At 37.2% G+C, this 20,955-nt stretch overlaps 1 protein-coding gene across 5 annotated transcripts in view; it reads left to right on the top strand.

Annotated features, from left to right (window-relative positions):
- The window catches only part of LOC126109623 (lysine-specific demethylase 4B-like), a 387,367-nt gene that overhangs the window by 242,660 nt on the left and 123,752 nt on the right, over positions 1–20,955 (top strand). For all 5 annotated transcript variants that reach the window (XM_049914665.1, XM_049914668.1, XM_049914666.1 and 2 more), the window contains one exon: positions 1,752–1,925. In XM_049914665.1, coding sequence (XP_049770622.1) covers positions 1,752–1,925 — 174 coding nt within the window. The remainder of the gene's footprint in view (positions 1–1,751; positions 1,926–20,955) is intronic.

Here is a 20,955-nt window from a genome sequence, read left to right as displayed (position 1 = left end):
AGCCTATGTGTGATGCTGAGTCAAATGCTTTTCAGAAAAAAATAAATACTGCATCTACCTGCCTGCATTGATCCAAAACTTTCACTGTGTCATGATAGAAAAGCGTGAGTTGGGTTTCACATGATTGATGTTTTCGGAATTCAAGCTGGCTGGCATTCTGTTCGAGATACGTTATTATGTTTGAGGTCAGAATATGTTCTAAGTTAATATGTTCTAAGTTAAAAGAGGGGCTAATTCAGTTGCAAATTCAATATAGAAAGTGATAGGGATTCCACCTGGCCCCGGAGCTTTGTTCAATTTTAACAATTTCAGCTGTTTCGAGAAACAGCACTGATACTTATTTCGCTCATCTTTTCATTGGTATGATGATTTAATTGGGATGATTTTCATGTATTTCCCTTTGTAAAAGGAACATTTGAAAATTGAGTTTTGTAAAATGGCATTTGACTACACAACATATACCGTATTTACTCGAATCTAAGCCACACTTTATTTCCGGTTTTTGTAATCCAAAAAACCACCTGCAGCTTAGAATAGTGCAAAGTAAGCGGAAGTTCTAAAAAATGTTGGTAGGTGCCACCACAACTAAGTTCTGCCGTCGAATATATGTAGCGCTACAGAGTCATGCTTTGCAGGCACAAAGATAAATACTGGCAGCAAAACCTCTGCGTCAGTAAATAAATTAAAAGAAAAGGTAGAAGAATGTAAACATTATGCCATGTATTCTTTCGTGTTTGCTGCTATCTCGTATAAATCCTGTACGCCTCATAAACTACAAAACTAGAGTGAGACAACAGCAAACGCACAAGAATATACATATCATGTCATGTTTATATTCGTATTATTCTTATGCTGAATAGAAATGAAGCACGGCAACTGACTAGATTTTTAAATCTAAGATGACTCTAATTTCTGTGCAGAATGTAATGTACTAAAGAGGCGTCTGCAAAGATTTTCAAACGGAGAAAAATTTTCGCTAAGCTCTCGTTCAGAACATCTATCATACAAAATCTATTATTTGGTTCTTGTTGATCATTATCGAAGAAAGCAGCAGTGTAAGTAACAACAAAAAGCAGGCTCTTGCCATTGTTTCGCTTATGAGGCAATTCCTCTCTTTTTTTTATTGTAAGCTGCGGTACCGCCCACAAAAGCAAGCCATACTGCGAGCGGCGACAGGTCGTAAACACTCATTATCAGAATGTGACAATGTATTACACAGTACAATAATGTGTTTTCAGCTTAGAGTGACGTAAACACCTATAACAAAGAGAATGGCACTTATCAGATCAAAGCAAAATAAGCAATCGATTCAAACCAGACGAAGCACGTGAAAAAGGAAGGGTACCTGTATATATACGGACGGAGTGCCTGATACATAGCAATGGCTACCTGGTAAAGCTTAACCGCTAAGCTTACGACTCGAACCAAACTACTGTACTTCACCCATTCGACCTAAATTGTCTCTCATGTTACAATGGACCAACTTTGTTTCGATTTGGAGGTGCGGTCTAAGACTTTTCTCTCCCCTTGAATTTCGAGTCTCAAATTTCAGGTGCGGCTTAGATTCGGGAAATTGTTTTTGCTTGATTTCGAGTCTCATTTTTCAGGTGCGGCTTAGATTCGAGTGCGGCTTAGATTCAAGTAAATGTGGTAAACTTGAAGACATTTGCAAAAAAAAACTATGGACGGGGGTAGAGAAACATAAACTACCTCATTACAGCCTCCGTGACCTGGCCTCCAACTGTCCACAGGACTGCAAGTACTGTGGAGTGCGTGCGGGGGCGTGTGTGCGCTGCTGCCACGAGGGCTGCAGTGCCGCGTTCCACGCCACCTGCGGCCTGCTGGCGGGCGCCCGCTTCGGGCTGCGCGTGCCGCCAGACTGCCGCAGCGTGCTGGAGGCGCGCTGCCGGAGGCACGCCCGCAAGGTACTCGAGCTGCCGCACAGGCGCGCCTCCCGCGAGGGCTCCTCCTGAGCCCGGCCGCCGCGGACCCGCTCCCCGGGAATGCTACCACGTCCGGGCGGTGGTGCCTGTCCGATACTCTGACGCTCCTTTACAATTTGCGCACTCGCCGACTGGCGTCGTGCGAGACTTGTTTCCCCCATTATGTTGTAGCTTTCACAGAGTCCATTATGTAGAAACTAAATGCACACTGACTGCTCTACTACCAGTTTTATGAGATAATTTTTTTTGAGTAAGTACTGTTTTTATATTAAGTTAACAAAAGCATATCAAAAACTATTATATTATCACACAATATTCTGTACCTTAATCTACTTTCCTGCATAATTTTCACCAATATTAAGGCACTTTTTGTAACGAACAGTTCATTTCCCAATTCCATTTTGATAAAAAATCACCCGACCAATTTGCCAATCACTGCAGAATGGCAATTTTGACATTATCGTCAATGGTAGGCATTCTGTTAGAATTTCTAAATCTGTATGTATGTATAGACAGTGCAAACTATTGAGAATACTTCACATTGTATCATTTATTAATGTTTCTTTCCCTCCAATTCACTTATTGAATGCAGGAAAAATGATTGCTTAAATGCCTCTGTGAACTGTATAATTAGTGTAATCCTGTCATCCTACAGGATGTGAAGGTGGCAGTATGTTCCTAGAGTCTTCATTTTCCATGTTTCGTGAAATTTCACAAATAACTCATCTCTAAACTGGATGAAACACATTAGATAAGGACAAGATCATCAGGTAGCCATTTTCTTGAATTTTTGTGTCAACATTCTGTGTTGAATCTGATATGGCAGCAGGTTTTTGCCCATTTCACTGTGCACTGTGAACATTAGTATGCTGCGTCACTCTAAACCATTTTCTTACCATTTTATCTATTTCAACCAGAAAGTTCCATAATTTATTGAAAAATTTCTACTTTCACATTTTTTGTACACAGGAAACAAATCACTCCACTTATTTCATTCTACATCATCATTGGAGTGTTTAATTAATTGAATCATTTTAATTTAGCACACACTGACAGAAACAGAGAAGATAGATTCTAGTACAGCGTCTGTGTGTACCACACTTCTGCCGATCACTGACTTTGTCACTGCAGTAGCAGTATTTAAGAATGGTACTTACTCAAAAAAAAAAAAAAAAAAAAAAAAAAAACTTTTATTTTTGGCATCTGGAAGAGGAGAAAATATGAAGTGGTATATTTTCCTCGATTGGTAATGTTACAATGTTCCATCAATACCAAAGACTTTTAATATTGCAAACTCAAAGAAAGTATCTTTCTAGACATATGAAGCTAATACATACCCAGTATAAGTTAGTCCTTGACAAGTTAGCAAACGATCCACATTTTGTATAATATAGTGAATTTGTGGATGCAGCTCACTGCTTGAAGATACCCATATTATTAACAATAAGGGAGACCTCATAATATGAAGTGACAGTCAGTGTTTTTTATTACGTTTGCACTCAAGACCACGTACAGTGACCGTCCTACCTTTCACAGCCTCGAGGTGTCAGTGCAGTGTGTGTTAACTCTATATGAAACCGCGCTTTGAGAGCGATGGGCACAATTTGCAGACTGTTATGTCAAACAGTAGTGCTATGGGCTTGGTAGTGGCTGAGATGTGGCTGCAAGTATGAGCATGACACTCTAGATACTGGCTGTATCATGTAGTACTCTGTATTCTGTGTCTTTTTTTGGTTTTGAGGTTTACCAGTTGCTTTTCTTGTTGGAGCCCCACACTACATTCCATTACAGGTACTATATTTTGTTTTTTCTGTTCTGTCACCTCACTTGTAGAGTAGCCCCTACAAGTAGCTCATAAGTGATGGTCATCTTTTTAACAGAATGTGTATTTTTTGGATTGTTCATTTTCTTTTGAGCGTTACTGTGTCCAGGTTTTGTGTAGATTTGACACTGAACAGCTGCATTCTAGTGAAGCATTACTAAACATTTCATCGGAAGTAATTGTTTCTGTGAAGACACATCATTTTTTTTCTCTTGTCAGGTGGTTTACATAAGAGGTGTATTTTTATATTATGTTAGTGCCTAAAATTGACAGAAATTAAATGTTTCTGTGTGGAAGTGAAACTGAAACTCACGTAGAGGATGTTACATGTAGAGTGGTGATACCCAGTACTACATTTAGTTAGTCCATATGCTACCAATTTTTAAGAAGTAGAAAGCTGATATTTTGGACATGGTACAATACTTTCAAGGACAGATCTTAAGATTTATGTGAAGTATTCAATTGGTGCCAGTAACCAAAGTGCAGCATTTTTTTTAGTACACACTGATATTCATGTTAACACACTGTCTCTTATAATGTGTTGTGTGTGTTAGTATATTCATACATGTGTGGATGGTCATAGATGGTAGTGTTTTTCAGTTGTGGGGGGGAGGGGGGGGGGATCTTTGAACTTATTGTCTTATTTGTGGTATACAGTTGGTATCCCTGTTCAGTATGGCAGTGAGAAATTGGGTTGTTACCAAAGGTGACAGTGATGAAATGATAGTTGAGTGTATGAGTGGAATTCTAGTAATAATTTTCTCCATTTTCAAGGATGTACACTTCAAAGCTGTTTATCATTAATCAGTATGAAGAAGAAGTCCATACTAGAAAACACAGGAACCATACATCATTTATTAGTGTAGTTTTCAAGATTTGTGTGATACATATAAAGAGTTTTTATCAGAATAAGAAATATCACTTGATAATACATGTAAATAAATGGATACATAACAAGTCACTGCCTGACATCTTGGCCATAAATGTAGTATCTTATTGTACAAATACAATACACACTTAAGTAATTTGTATTAAGATTCAGTACTTGAAATGAATGTTTTCTTTCTCTTCTATCCCATGTCCATTTTTTAGAGTTATTTGTAAATTTGTTAACTTCATGTCCATTATAATCAGTGACAGAAGGATTCTGTACTGCATTTTTAAGTAATGTGCTGTTTCATTTTCATTTGTGTCTTCCTCCATATCACTGCACTTAGAATATACTGATTCTTTTAATATTAGATACTATTTTAATAAACACCAAACTTAGAAATATGCAGAAACCTATGTGGATATTGATCTCAGAGAAAGTCTTTATATTTTGCAGAATAATTGTTGGAGAGTTTGTGGTATATTTGAAAGTTCTTGGTTCAGGTAATTTAGTGTGTTTGTAACAGGGGATGATGTCTGGTGTAACTGAGTAGTTGTGATTCTTACCTAGTTGAATGACCATTAAAAGTAGAGCTAATTAAAGAGAACAAAATAAAGTCAATATTTTGTATTGTATATATGTAGTGATTGAATATCTCAGAACAGATTATATTTGTAAGGGATGAGACATGTTCATAAATTAAATGTTTCAGATGTGAAAAAATGAGTGTGAATGTGATAATTTTATCATTATTTTAGCCACAATGATGTCAATTGTGACGTGTGGTGGTAGATTAAATCAATTGCAAAAAATACACCAACCGACTGGTTGCTCTTTTTCTCCAGTTGTATACTATGTTTTTGTTTGCATTATATTTTATTTGACATTTCTTTGCAAATATTAGGCTGTTATTACAATTGCAAGCACACCAGGAACTTGTAATTATTAAATGATGCTGTTGCGAGATGATATTTTGTAAAGTACTCTCTCGGTTTCTGTAAGTTTATTTTCGCTTTGTGACATTTCTGTCTTATAATTTTTTTTCATTTGTTTTGCCATCTCAGTTACATATTTATTTTTATCGTTGACTAGTTTTTACTGAAATTGATCATCTTCTGATCTACATAGCTACATAAACAACTTGCAATACCTGTATGAAATTACATATTAAAATACTGTGGATTACAGCTTCAGACCGCAGTATTGTGATGTACAGTTCCATATGTACATGATAAATTGCTTATGCAACTATGTAGACCTGAAGATGATTGAGGTTGATTGAAACTACTTATACCATATAAATAAATGTGCAGTTGATATGACAAAATAAATGATAAATTTTAAATATCAACACAGTTGTACAATCTCTTGCAACAAATATTGGTAATAGTGAATTTTTATCCTCACTGTAATGTCAACTCTCTCAAAGTGCAGTAGCTTAAGATCGTGTGCCAGATACATCTATAAATACTTACGAAATGCGAAAGAAGTGGCCAGAAGAGCGAGTGGCATAGATATTCCTCCCAGCTATTCTGTACGCTTCCCCCAACAATGGAGTTACCCATCAAAATGGTAGAAGTTAAAATTTTCGGGCAAACAGTATATCTGCTTCTGCTCCCACCCACTGGCCTTTACAAAATAACAGTACTGTAATAAACATGAATATTCCTCTGCTACGCACGAGTGATCAGTGTGGGTGGTGCATATACAAATGGAGTGCAGTGTCTAGTTCACAGATATCGAGTTCACAGCATGTGTATGACTAACAACTGGGACAATGGCTGTGCATTTGTGGGCTGAGAACAAAGTTTCTCATTAGCAGAAGTTACTGGAGGAAATGGAAATGTGAGAGGAGATAGCATTTCCATCTCCCAGTCACACCAAATTCTTCTTCTCAACTTCAAGCCTGAATTGGTGCAACTCTCCATATGAGACTGTCCGAATAACCACTGCAATGTACATCCGTTTGAATCTGCTCACTGCCATCAAGAACTGTTCTCCCTCAACACTGCCCTCTATCACTAAATTATCAATTCCTTGATGCCTCTAATTTTCAGCAGTCTTCGTAGCACCACGTTTCAAAAGAGTCTATTTTCTTCCTGCCTGAAATGTTTGCAGTCCACATTTCAGTTCCTCCAGATAAATACTGTGAGAAAAGCATACATAACACTTAAATTTATATTCAGATTAAATAATTTCTCTTTTTCAGGAATGGTTTCTTGGTGTTGTTAATCTACAATTTATATCGTCTCTGCTTCAGTCATCGTCAGTTATTTTGCTGCCAAAATAATAAAACTCATCTACTACTTTTAATATCTCATATTCTCAGCGTGACCTGATTTAACTCGACTTCATTCCATTATCCTCATTTACATTATAACCTCTTTTCTAGACACTGTCCACACTGTTCAACTGCACTTACAAGTCCTTTGCTATTTCTGACAGAACCCGGGCAAATCTCAAAAGTGTTTATTTTTCTCCAAGAACTTAAATTCCCTCTGCAAGTTTCTTCTTGGTTTCCTTTAAGCTTGCTCAATGGACTGTTTGAATAATGTCATGGGCAGGTTACACCTCTGTTTCACTCCCTTTTATTTCCTTCATCTCTTGTAACAGCAGTCTGTTTTCTGTACAAGTTGTTGATGATTTTGTTTTTTGCCCTCATTTAATCTTGCTTCCTAAATTGGAGAATTTCTTTGCTTTGTCTGCTACTGTGCCGGCCTCAATTTTAATTATTTTCAATTTCTACTCTGTAGCTGCCAAATTTGTTTTGAGCAGGGCTGATAAATACATAAATTTAAAAACAAATGTCAGACTTTAGTAGGATAAAGGGAGATATAAGAATCAGAAAAATAGATGTGTATACGAACTCTATATTATTACTTTTTCCTTCTGCTAATGTAGGAGTTTTTTTAAAAATAATAGAAGGTAGAAATTCAATCACATTTTCAAATTAATGGGCTTTTTGATACTACTCCAAATTAATCCTAATTTAGTTGCTGGTAAGTAGTTTTTTTATCTTCTTTTAGAATAATTGTTAATATTAATCTGAAATGACTATAGTGTTACTGCTGTGTATCACATAATGGTTAATACAGTGTTCTGGATATTTTTTTACATGTAGATATTATTGACATGCAACTCAAAAAGTAGTTGGAACTAAAGCTGAAACTGCAAACTGTCTGTCACTAGATGAACAGGTTGTACTTAAAAAGTTATCAAGACAGTAACATTTGGTGCAGGTCAGACTGCAATATTTGGTAGAGGACTGTAAAAAAAAAAAAAAAAAAAAAAAAAAAAAAAAAAAAAAAAAAACATTAGCTACATAACTAAGAGCTGTTGCCAAAATTAAAGAGTAGAGCAAAGAGGCATGTGTGCTTGGCTTCAGTTTCTCCTTTTTGTGTGATTTAATGAGCATTTTGACGTCATTGATAGTGAGAAACAGGAGCTTCTCTCTCAGCTGTGAACATTGATTTTTATTTGCAAAAGTATTTTTGCCACTGATTACAATTTATGGGACTATTTTCATAATGCATGACATCCTGTTAATTAATAGCTTCTTTTATTTCGGTCCAGTGCACTAAATAATGTTATAACAAATGCTTGTTTTTTTGCCAAACAATAAGCAAAATATGTACATCTACTGTATTTCAGTTACCTCTTACAATGTTTAAATATAATTATTAAAAGCCAAGTAAAGAGTGAGCAACATCCAGTAGTCAAACCATATCTACTCACATTCCTTTAATTTTGTCGAACAATAATGAATTGATACTTAAAAATATCAGTTGTAAATGTAGACATTTATTTTCAGAGCTGAAAAGAAAGTAACTTACTTTTGTCCATTTCTACTCATTCAAGATTCAGTGTTTCCTTCTTCATGTATCAGCAAGTGAGGTGGTACAGTGCTTGACAAGGGGTTGTACTTTGGAGGAGTAGGGTAGAAAATCCCATCCAGCCACATATGTTATGCACCATTTCCGAAAATGGTTTAAACCGAGTGACAGAATGGATTCTCAGAAAGGGTATAGCCAATTCCTTTCTGTAATTCTTTAGTTTAGCTAGTGGCCTGTCTCTAATGCTCTTGATGTCATTTGTTTTTATCACTCTTCTTTTCTTATAGATTTATTTTATGTTTCCCCAATACTTATGTTGTAGTCTCTGACCTCCACTTATTAGGAAGACAATCTTTTTTACTTGTAGATTTTTTTTTAATATAGCACATGCAGTATCCCAATTTGTAAGCTATATCTGTTTTAATTTCTACAGACTTGACACACTCAGTTAGATATTCTCATTGCAGAACACGTATGAGCTATGAATTGGAAGAAAGAGAAAAGAACTGTCCCTTTCATTGTATTAAAGACTTAACATAAAATGTTGTGAGCATATACACAGAGTAAAATGTGAGGTTATAATACTTAACCCTTTTGCCACTACGAATGTGCTTTTTGCATACTGTGCTGAGGTGGCACTTGTTGCGATTGTACTGCTCAGCAAATGCTGGTGCATGTGCTGAAAGATGGCTTGCCAGCCAATGTGAAATACTTATCGTCTGATTTTTTGAAAAATATGAATAAAAATAAAAAAAATGAAAAAAAATAGAAAAATAATAGGTGACAAATTTGATTTTTGAACATCTTACAGTGTGATCTTCACTCTATAAAGAACTTAATTTCTTTTCTTTATCTGTCATACCTAGTCTGCTGGATCAAATTAAGTTAATCACAATGTGAAATTTTAGAGAGTTCACAGAGGTAGAAACGCATTCTGTAAATTTTGCATACAATTGATTTTAGCTCGTACATTGCAGTTACTGAAATGTAGATGAGATATTGAAATTTTATTTAAAATTGAGACTAGAATGGTATCTCATTTGTTTCTCGAGTTAATGCATTTTGTATCTGAAGGATGGTCGGGTGCCACATGCCCTGTACTGACGTGCGGACTTGCTGGCTGCTGTGAAATACTGGTCGCCCATTTTTATGAAGACTATTCAGTGAAAAAAAATCACTAGTGCACATCTTGCAGTCTGGTATCTTTGTTTGTTAAAGGATCAAATTTCGTTTCATTGTATGCCACAGTTACATCAAATTTAGTAAAACTGCGTGAAATTTAAAAATTTTGCAGAGGTAAAAACATATTGCATAAACTTTTCATGTGGTTGATTTTAGCTCATACATTTCAGTCAATGAAATATAGATGAGGTGTTGAAATTTTTTGTAAAATTGAGAGCGGAAGGATAGCTCATTTTATTTTCAAGTTATTGTGTGAAGAACAGTCATGTGCGACACACACATTCACATCCTTGCGCATCACTGATCATATGTTCATAATCACAGACATATCTGATCGACGATTCAAGAGATGAGGTCTTTTTGCAAATGATAGTATGCAATGAGCCACGTATGTCGTACAAGAAATACTCGAAACTTTTATTTGCCGAGATACGGGAGTAACTCATCCACAGCAATGAGAGGTCGGTGGCTCACACATTCGGACGTCTGAAGCACTGTAGGAAATTCTGAGCAGCATGTGTATACATGTCCACAAGACGTAGGGAACTGGGCAACAGGACATATATAAACACCCATAGTAGCATAAGGGTTTATACCTACAAGGGAACCTCACAGACTGATGCTCTTCTATTTTCTTCACACTTAAGCATTAGTACCTGGACATCAGCTTCCCGAAGCAGTATTTCTCAAAAAAACTTGCAAATCATTGCCGAAGACTGGAAGATTTCTGAGTGCTGCTAAATAGCAAAAATTTCTAATTTTTAGATTGTCTCCATAGCCGAACGGTTAATGTCGCTTCCTTAAGTGCAGAAGGCTCCGGGTTCAGTTCCCGGTACCTCCTCAGATATTTTAGGTAGGGAAGTCTGGAATGGATCCACTGAGCCTTGTGAGGGCAGATGAGGAGTTCTACCACTGGGATTCACCTACTGGCTGTAACAGCAGGAGGGACTGGCAACATGCTGGTCACACATCGTTCCTCGTACTGCAGCAGTCGGACAGTCGGATCAGGCCTAACGCCTAATTCATAGAGTGGTGTTTCGTTTTTACATTTACATTTGTAGTTTATTTATGAATTTGTTGGTAACTGAGCATATAGTGAATACGGTTTTAATCTTAAAGTCGCCAGATTGAATCTCGTCAGTGGTAATTATTTACTTTGGTTTGTTTCCTGTTTATTGAAAAATGGAAATGCTATTTAACAAATATTGAATTGTTTTTTTAATAAAAGAAACATGTTTTTACTTTTAATTACTAGTCATTCAAAAATAAATTAAAAATTGTACGCGTCACTAAAACTTTAGAAATGAAACAGTATTTGATTTTCTGTTCCATGTTTCAAATGTTTGTACCAGACTTTAATTTATTGCAAATACTTTCATTTTTGTGCTAATAAGAATTAAAACTAAAACATGTTGTTTTTATTAAATAAATAATAATTTGATATTTGTTGACTAATGTTTCCACTTGTTGGTATATATGGAATTAAAAATGAAGTAAATGTAAATTTTTTACAACTAGTGAGATTTGAGCTGGCAGCTTCACATTTAGATTCCCGTTTCTCTATATGCTCAGCTTCTTAGAAATTCATCAATATTCTGTGAATGTTTTATGCTTAAGAGCACTCAGGAATCTTTTAAGATGGTTTTTCCAGTTTTAGGAAATTGATGTCTGGCCACTGCCCTCCAAATCCTGTAAGGATAAAGGAAATCAGAGTATGTGTCTCCATAATGTCCCCTCATTGGTGCAGAACAGGAGGTAAATGTGGCCACACACCCATGACAAACCAAAATAATATCAGACAAATTCTTCTTGTTTTGTTTGCTGAGTAACAGCTTTGTCCAGAAGTAATCTTCCATCATGTTTCATGCCAGTCATATTTGCCTGAAGATGACAAGTTAGAAACTTATTTAATGATTATTTAGATACTTGGTGAAAATTGAGAAGTGAAACTCATCAAGAGAGCCTACATTTATCGCCATCATCATCATTTTCATCATCATCATCATCATCTTGTACAGTTTGCAGCCCTTGGCTGGGTCTGTTCACAACATAAGCCTCTCCATTTTTCCCGACCTTCCCAGCACGTATCTTTTTTAATTCTGTCTCTGTATTTTCGTTTCTTGTTCACACATTCCTTCACTCCAATGATCTTCCTGTGAGTCTCTCGCCTCCTTTTGCAATTTCATGAGCGTATATTGATATCATGGCAACTCTTATTCTTGTAACATGTCAATTTCTTGCCTCTTATGTGGCCTCTTCATTCACTATTTCACTCACCATCTCATTCCTTATTCAATCATTTTCATCAGTTCTTCTTCGTCTCGTGGCATTACTACACTGTGTGCCTCTTAACCTCTTCGACATTTCCTCCTATCTGCTCTCTCCTCCAGGGCAGTTCTCTGACACTGTGAGGTTTCACATCTTCTTCCACATCATGTATCCACCACTTTTGTGGTTTTCCTCCCTGTCTTCTTCCAGTTGGTCTTCATTGAAAGACAATTTCAGTTCTTCTTCAAGTATCCATCCTGAAGTCATGTCAAGCCAGGCTATTCCCCTACCTTTCATTATTCTTACAATGTCAGTTCCTCGTGTGAAGCAATCCGACTCAGTGTTCATTCTAGCTCTCCAGAAACTATTGATTTCCTTAACTGCCCCGTGAATCTTGTGCAGAGCCCTGAATTCAAATATCCTGAGCTGCTGATCGTCAACACTCATTAGTGTCCGTATTGCACATTTGTAGGTGACAACTGGCCTGACCGTGACCTTATAAATTTGCAGTTTCAGCTGTCTATTTAATAACCTAGAGACCTAAAATTTCTGAAACGTGTGGAAGCATCTATTACCACTTAGAAACAAAGTTTTATTTCAGTTGACGTCATATTGTCCCATTAATATTAGATCCCAGGTAGTCAAAAGTTCTGCACCCATTCAAAATTGAAAGCTACTGGTGATAATTTATCCAAGTTATTATTTTCCTACCTTGTGAAATTCATTAATAGCAGGGCCTCCATGTGGTATGGCTTCTTTCAGCTCACTTATTTTTCCCTCTAGTGGAACTGTTCTTTTACTAATAATTGCTACATCATCAGCATATGTGCATATCTGGACTGACTTTGTGCCTACATACTCAGATATTTGAAGCTTTCGAATGGCTGCTTCAAGAGGCAGAATAAAAAGCATTGTGGAGAGAGCATCTCCTTGTCTGACTTCTTTAATAACACTAAACCCTTTTTTGAGTTCTCCATCCACTCACACTACAGCCCGGGAACTGGTCAAAGTTGCATGAATAAATGAAATGTACTTTGAGCAGTAGCAAATCATTTAGCATGTGTGGCCTATCGAGACTATTGAAGGCCTGCACGGAGTCTACATTAAGCTTGTGAAGTTCAATATTTTACTTGTACACCTTTTTGTGTATTTGCCTCAAGATAAATATCTGATCTGTTGTTGATCTTTTAGGCTAAAATTCACACTGATATCCTCAATTTTTTTTATTCCTATCCAAATGTCATTTCACAAGCCTGTAACCCACTCGTCTGCCTTTTTTTATTATATACTTTTCTGTCACATGCACTGTTCTCGTAGCATAATGTGCCCGGCGTAATATTTGTCTGCTCCAGACTGGGGCTTCATCGCTCTGCAGAAATCTGTGTCTGCATCTACTCTTTCACTAATCCCCTTATCATTGCTCCCACTGCCTTCCGTTGTGCTCCTCAGCTACTTAAAACTTTTCACTTTCTGTAGTACTTGCCTTGTAATTGCTATACCTGTTGCTACATTCATCTTTTTCAACATTGTCACCAGTCTTTGCGTAAACAAAGCCTCTCGTATAAAATAAAACGATGGTGAAGAACTGTGAAATATCTAGCAGGGTGACACATTGAAGTCCCTTTATACAACTTAGAGACATTTGTCATTCATAAAAACTAGTCAGACTTCATAATGGTAGTGCCGAGAATCTCAGATCGCATTGTGCTGTTAAAATGTTTTTGATTTGTCAATGAGGTACCACATTTCCTTTGTGCGAGCGTGTCAACTATTGGTATGTCGAATAACATTTTTTAGCTGCAGCACACTGAAAATGGGAACCCTCGGCTTCTTATTTCTCTTGCTTTACTGTCCTCTGTAGAGGACATTATTATAGTGAGCCCGGCAAATAGATCCCTGTCTTTGCTGAAGTTATATCTGACATCTCTCTGAACTAAATTGATGCATTTACAAGCATTGGCATCCTCTTCGTTGGAATACAGTAGAATCAGCAACAAAAATCTTAGTGCTCCTGTAATGCATCCTGTGTCTTATGTGTGGATGGTGCTTTGTAGCTTAACAGTTATTGAGATTGCCTGGCAACATTTGATTTTACCAATTACTCTTGCCATCTCCAGTACAACTGTTCCTCATATCTGTCCTTAATACTGTTAAAGGTATGCTTCAGACTACCACAGCTATTATGTGTATTTCTTTAAGCCGTGACCTGCTTCATTCTGTACAGAGTAGCAGAAATGTGCCGGTGTCACCATTTAAAAACCTTTATTGCCTGACAAGATAACTGAGCATTTAAATCTTGACGCCATACCACATCTCCCAGGTTGGCACTTAACGATCTTTGTACAGAATGAAACTGGTCCTGGCTTAATAAATAAATGTAACAGTGGTGGTGATGGTTTTCTTAACATTCTTATCTTTAATACGGTAGTGTGACAAATTTCACTAATATGTCATTTTCTGCTTTGGGATGATCCCTTTAGGAAGCAGTTAAATATCTTTTATAGCTCACTGCAGCCTGATGGATATCCATACCTGTACCATCTGACTCCCAAAGTTATTTCACATTTAGATGTTGACCTTTCTTTATGTCTATCAAAAATAAAACAACGAATAGTACCCAGCTTTACAATCTCTTGTACGTAAGTAGTTTGTTCTTGTACGAGGGTAATCCCAAAAGTGAGGTCTCCTATTTTTTTTATAAGTACATAGACCTGTTTATTTCTACAATGGTTTACATCGGTTTACAGCTTGAACATTTAGCTACTTTTCTTCATAATCACCACTTCTGTCGATGCATTTTTGTAGATGCTGTGGCAGTTTTTGTATGTCCATGTCATACCAGCTCGCCGCCGTGCTGTTCAGAAAGTTATGAACCTCTTCTTTCACCTCATCATCAGAGCTGAATCGCTTTCCTGCCAAATGTTCTTTTAACCGAGGGAACAGGTGGTGGTCACTGGGTGCCAAGTCAGAACTATAGGGTGGGTGGGTGATTATGTTCCACTGAAACTGTTGCAGGAGAGCAACGGTTTGCCGAGCGATGTGTGGGTGGACATTGTCGTGGAGAATGTGTACGCCCTTGCTCAACATTCCCCTTCTCCGGTTCTGCATTGCCCGTTTGAGTTTTTTCCAAGAGTTTCACAGTATCTGTCAGTGTTAATTGTGGTCCCAGTGATTCAGCTCCAATGATGAGGTGAAAGAAGAGATTCATAACTTTCTGAACAGCATGGCGGCGAGCTGGTAGGACGTGGGCATGCAAAAACTGCCACAGCGTGTACAAAAATGCATCAACAGAAATGGTGATTATGTCGAAAAATAGCTAAATGTTCAAGCTGTTAACTGATGTAAACCATTATAGAAATAAACAGGTCTATGTACTTATAAAAAAAAGGAGACCTTACTTTTGGGATTACCCTCGTACATATGTAGTTTGATTTATTTGTTAGTATGGGATATTATCATATCTGTCATATCAGTTTCAGAAAGCTTGAAAAAATGTGTCCCTTTCATGAGATGTATTACCTGAATAACTTGTGAGACTGGGCGGAATTTCTATAATATTTTTTTGCTTATTTTTTTTTTTTTATTTGATTTAGAGACCGGTTTTTTACTCCATTTTGAAAGTTTGTCTTTTCTTAAGAAAGCCTCAATTTCTGAACCTCTTTATTCCTCATTCCCACTTTCATCTTCCTGTTCATAGTCGATAAATTGAAAATGGCACACATGATTAAAATTGTTAGAAAGAAACAAGTATAACACAAATGGATGCACAGTATACGGAGTGCCCTCTACTGTTTTCTTTGCGAAATTACGAATTACTGGGGGCTCTGAGTGGAGGAGGGGAGGGCACAGGGAAGGGGAGGGTGGGGGTGAGTAGGGTCAGGTAAACAAATACCTAGTGCTGCCATGCTGGAATGCTCTGCATTATACTTCAGTACTACAAAATTCCACAGTAGGGTATTCAGAACCCTTGCGTGCCCACACAAAAGTTGAGGAACTGTTAGGAGCACCACCCTGCTCAAGACATGAGATACTCAGTACTGCTCCTTCCGACAATAAAGCCTTAAACAGATCATCAACTGTGATGATTTTAACTGACTTCACTGATCACACAAAGGCCACAGAATCAGTCTGTTTGAATAGCTGGCAACACATGCAAATAGCTTAGAATGGGAATAAAGTATTTTCAAAGTTACTGGTAAACTGTGTTAGAAAACGTTTACTTCATCAGTAATAATCAAGATACAAACATTTGTGAACTTTGTGATTCATCTAAAGTTTAGGAAATGCCTTGCCTGTCCGTATATTTCCAGTGGAGTTTTACCTGGTGTGATTGTTGCAGGAGTGTTTGAGGGGATACTATTCTAAGCATGCAGAATGTGTATCATAATTTTCTGTTAACTGACTGAATGAGTAGTGTGTGTCAACTCAAACACAGAAAATGTGCCATATATTGTGTAATTTTTCGGTTTGTTTCTTAGCATTAGAGAGAGAGAGAACTAGAGTGAAATGTGATCATATCATTGTGACGGTACACGTTATTTATGATTTCGAAATGAATTTTGCACAGCATTGTTCCTTAGCTTTGTTTTTGAGTCTCTGTTATAATTGACAAGCTTCAACACTTGCAAATGTATATCATCAAGTCAGTGTGTGTGTAGTGTAACTAAATAAAATTTTGTGTGAGTATTGGATGATGGTCTGTATCCTGTATTAGAATCAGTCTCTTGTTTCTTTTAAATGCCTATGCAGTATCATTACATTTAAGTTACAGAGCTTCCTTATTTCTAGTTATTTTTACTACTGGTAAAGCAATTATTAAGACTGTTTTGATATTGTAATGGGGTGGTAGGCATACGAGCATGGACTATCACATCAGTAATTTTAGCAAAAATGACAAGATTATATTCTTGAATGTTTGTTGTAATAGTTGTAAAGAACAACATAATTTTTTAAAATATATACTCTCCACAAATAATACAATGCATTTTTTTATTTTGTCAAAACCTTTGCCCTGCTTTGTTAAATGCTTCTCCAAATCTCTTTCTTTCTTTTTCTGTTTCTGTTTTTGTAGTGCTATGGCTGCTAAGCTAACTTAGTACTTTCTAAATACTGTGGTGGCAAAATCTGTATGTAGATTTTAACAGTTTTCACTTTTTCCATCTTTAGTTTCGTACCAGCTTTGGGCGGTGTTGGGTGACTGGACAGAATTTGTTTTAGAATTTGTAAATTGAAACCTGTTGCAAATATGGCAAGGAAAGTTGTGTTAAGAATGTAAATAATTTAGGAGTGAAGGAAATCGCAAACAAACAAACACAAAAAAACTGTGCAAGTTTCCATTCCCTTGTGTTATAGTAAACATGAGATCTAAAATCCATATTGTAAGAACTATGAACACTTGTTCATCTTCAACACTGTGAAATACATCTCTTCTATTGAGCAACTGTTCCTACCGCTTAAGGTATGCGTTTTAGATTCAATGTAGACTGATACTTTTTGCTTCTGGTATTGAGTACTTTCAGTTTTATGTGTTTACACCATGAATCATGGTACACCCTGTGTGCATATGCAGAGAAAGGTAAATGTATCATTTGAGTTGCTGAGAACCATACGAGTAGAAAGCATACCACACTATCATCGATTTTGAGACTGTAGCGTGTTTGTGTGATCTTCACATCTGTCGATCTTACGGTGAACCAGCTTTACCTGTACATCTAGCCCCACATTGTGTATATGAATATTCACGAAAAGCTGTTTCGCCGATTTCTCGGATAGTCATTTCCGTATGGGTGTGAAGCATAAATTTGTTGCCTTGGACTGCTCAAGTGTTATCTAGAGGTGACGACATAATTTTGTGTCTACATCATGTATACAGTAGTAATACTTCATGATTGGAGGTGTATAAATCTGAACCACAAGCCACGGAATGTAGTTAATTAAAATGATGATAAAGAGGAGCAAGAATTGGAATAGATCATGATTGTGTGTGGTGCATTTAGTGTCTATTCTCTATGTTCTGATTCTAGTTTCACATTAATTACAAACTTCATCACAAACCTGTATGTGGAAATTTTGTAAATTTATACTGATACAATCTTAAATATTAATTAATGTTTCATTATATAAAGTGGGTACATTATTTTTTCGTAGGAAGTATGCGTTGCAGAGACTTGGTTAAAAGCATTACAGACCTACTAGACAGATGGTTTGCATATAAATCTGATTTTCACAAACACCTCTTTTTTTCTCAAAACTTTGGTTCTACGCTTTTGGCCCTTATGGTTCTCAGTGTCTCACTTTGAGATGAGGCACCCCGATCTGGAACTGATAGAGTCAAAAGTTATAAGTGGAAACCATTCTGATACTTTTCACACCTGTCACTAACATTGTATGGTAGCAGCTTTCAGAGGTGGTAGTATGGATCAAAACAAGAAAAAAAAAAGTGTATTGAATATGGACTCTAAAATGCATACCTTAAGAACTATGTGCACCTGTTCATCTTCAGTTCTGTTATTGAGAGGCCAAATGTAGTGTCATCGGTCATTGCAACATACTGGCTCACTTCCTGTCTCTGGCATGACTTGAGTTTGCCTGTGGCAATGTAAATGACTTTGAATAAAAAAATTTCTCCTTTCTACCCCTTACTATTCCATACCAGAACACTGTGAAACCCATCTCCTCACAATTTTTCCTTTTTTGGACCTTCCTACCTCCTCCAGAAATGTAGAAACCAAAGATCTTGCAGTTGAAGAGATATTTTCCACAATATCAAAGATGAACAAGTGCACTGCATTTTAGAGCCCATGTTTATTAGACGTTTTATTCTTGTTTTGGTCCACACTATCACCTCTGAAAGTTGCCTGTCCTACAATCACAGTCACAGTACCAGTGCTCATATTCCACTGTCAGAGATATCAGGATGATTTTCACTCATAACTTTCGACCTTGTATTTCTGGACTAGAATACCTCGCTTTAAATTGATACATTTGCCCTTCTCCATCATCCCTGAAGGTTTGAAACATGATTCAGTCACTTGTGTATTTGTGAACTTCAAAGCACAGAAAAGGTGGAGGGAAGTAGTTTTAGATTTCACATTGTAAAAGTATCGTAAAACAAGCATGGTGTATTTTAAAATGCCTGGGTGGAGGATACAATATTGTGAATGTTTGTTGGCAGAGGCAGGACCATAGCGACATTCAGCTTTTGTGGCATTGGTCAGACAATATACTGTATATGCCTGAGGTCATTGTTGTGGTTCATTGTGATATGAGTGTGAAATTAATTGCCATGAAAATTGAACTGCAAGAATGTTAACTGTGGGTGAGGTAAGGACAGACTTATAGATTCCTGGCTAACAAACCTGACTTGCCACCGTCCAGGTATACATTTTGGCAATTTTCTATAAGAAATACAAACAAAAAATGAACTGTGTTTGTACTGACTTATTAAAAAACTTCATTTCCTTGGAATCGTAGGAACACCTTTGAAATTATGAGACACTCATATAGAGAAATATGCATAATGTACAAATGTGTAAGTACAGTATCCAAAGTGAGAAACATAGTACGCAAATACATGAAAGGTGTCCTTTACATTCATATGCTAACCTGTAAACTTCACTTGTTTAGTACAGTGTATCGACAATAGAGAAACATGTTTGGCTTATGACCAAGATGAATGTTGTCCTTTTATTTATTTTTACCATATATGTACTCTGCGGTAGACTCAGTGTGAGATGATACTGAACAGTTTCTGTACACTGGATGCAGCTGCTTCGGGGCTACAATGTGATTTCGTAAACATTTCTGTGGCAATGGCTCTTCATATCTCTATAGATGGCCACTGTTTTCACCTAAAAGCATTTAGGCTTTGCAGTTGAAAGCTGTCAAAAACGTTACCAGGTGTCAGGTATTTCCTTAAGTGGACTCAACTGTAGGAGTGTCTTGGTAGAAAAGAACAAATGTATTAACATCATCCATCATGCAGCAATTTTTAACAGATATCGGTGTTTATGATGTCATATGTCTTGAACTATATGTTTTTCTGTAGGTACATTTAGTGTCATATGTGAATACTGTCTATAAAATATGCTGTGAATAGAGTTAGTAGCAAAGAATAAGAAATTTAAATGACATGCACAGTGCAGCAATTTTTCACACATCTCAGTGTGAATGATGTGTTTCTGAAATGAAAAGTATCCAGACATCTGGCTGCAAATGAATTAAATGTTTGTGGTGCCCTCCATTTGTAATACTGGAATTCAGTATGGTGTTGGCCCACCCTTATCTTTGATAACAGCTTCCACCCTCGCAGGTGTACATTCAGTCAGGTGTTGGAAGGTTTCTTGGGGAATGGCAGCCCATTCTTCACGGAGTGCTGCACTGAGGAGAGGTATCGATGTCGGTCCGTGAGGCCTGGCACAAAGTCAGTGTTCCAAAACATTCCAAAGGTGTTCTATAGGATTCAGGTCAGGACTCTATGCAGGCCAGTGCATTACAGGGATGTTAGTGTCATGTAACCACTCCTCCACAGGCTGTGCATTATGAACAGGTGCTTGATCGTGTTGAAAGATGCAATTGCCGTCCCCAAATTGCACTTCAACAGTGGGAAGAATTAGGTGCTTAAAACATTAATGTAGGCCATTGCTGTGATACTGTTGTGGTTGGCAGGAGTGCCAACACCGTGTGACTAGAGGAGGCCGAAAGGCACGCGTTTTAGCTCACGCAGGCTGGCGTGAGGTCTGGAACAGGACAAGGAAATTAGAATTTAGAAAAACGGACGTAGCTAGTGGAATACTTACCTTTAATCCATTAATGATGAACATCGCTCTTGACGGCACATGATTCACAATATCAATAGTAACTGATAATGGTGCCTTGCTAGGTCGTAGAAAATGATGTAGCTGAAGGCTATGCTAAACTATCGTCTCGGCAAATGAGAACGTAAGTAGGCTGTGAACCATCGCTAGCAAAGTCGGCTGTACAACTGGGGCGAGTGCTAGGAAGTCTCTCTAGACCTGCCGTGTGGCAGCGCTCGGA

The sequence above is a fragment of the Schistocerca cancellata genome, chromosome 12 (genome assembly GCF_023864275.1).
Source record: "Schistocerca cancellata isolate TAMUIC-IGC-003103 chromosome 12, iqSchCanc2.1, whole genome shotgun sequence".
NCBI lineage: Eukaryota > Metazoa > Arthropoda > Insecta > Orthoptera > Acrididae > Schistocerca > Schistocerca cancellata.
The sequence above is the reverse complement of the archived record's forward strand: the minus strand, read 5'-3'. Positions and strand labels throughout refer to the sequence as shown.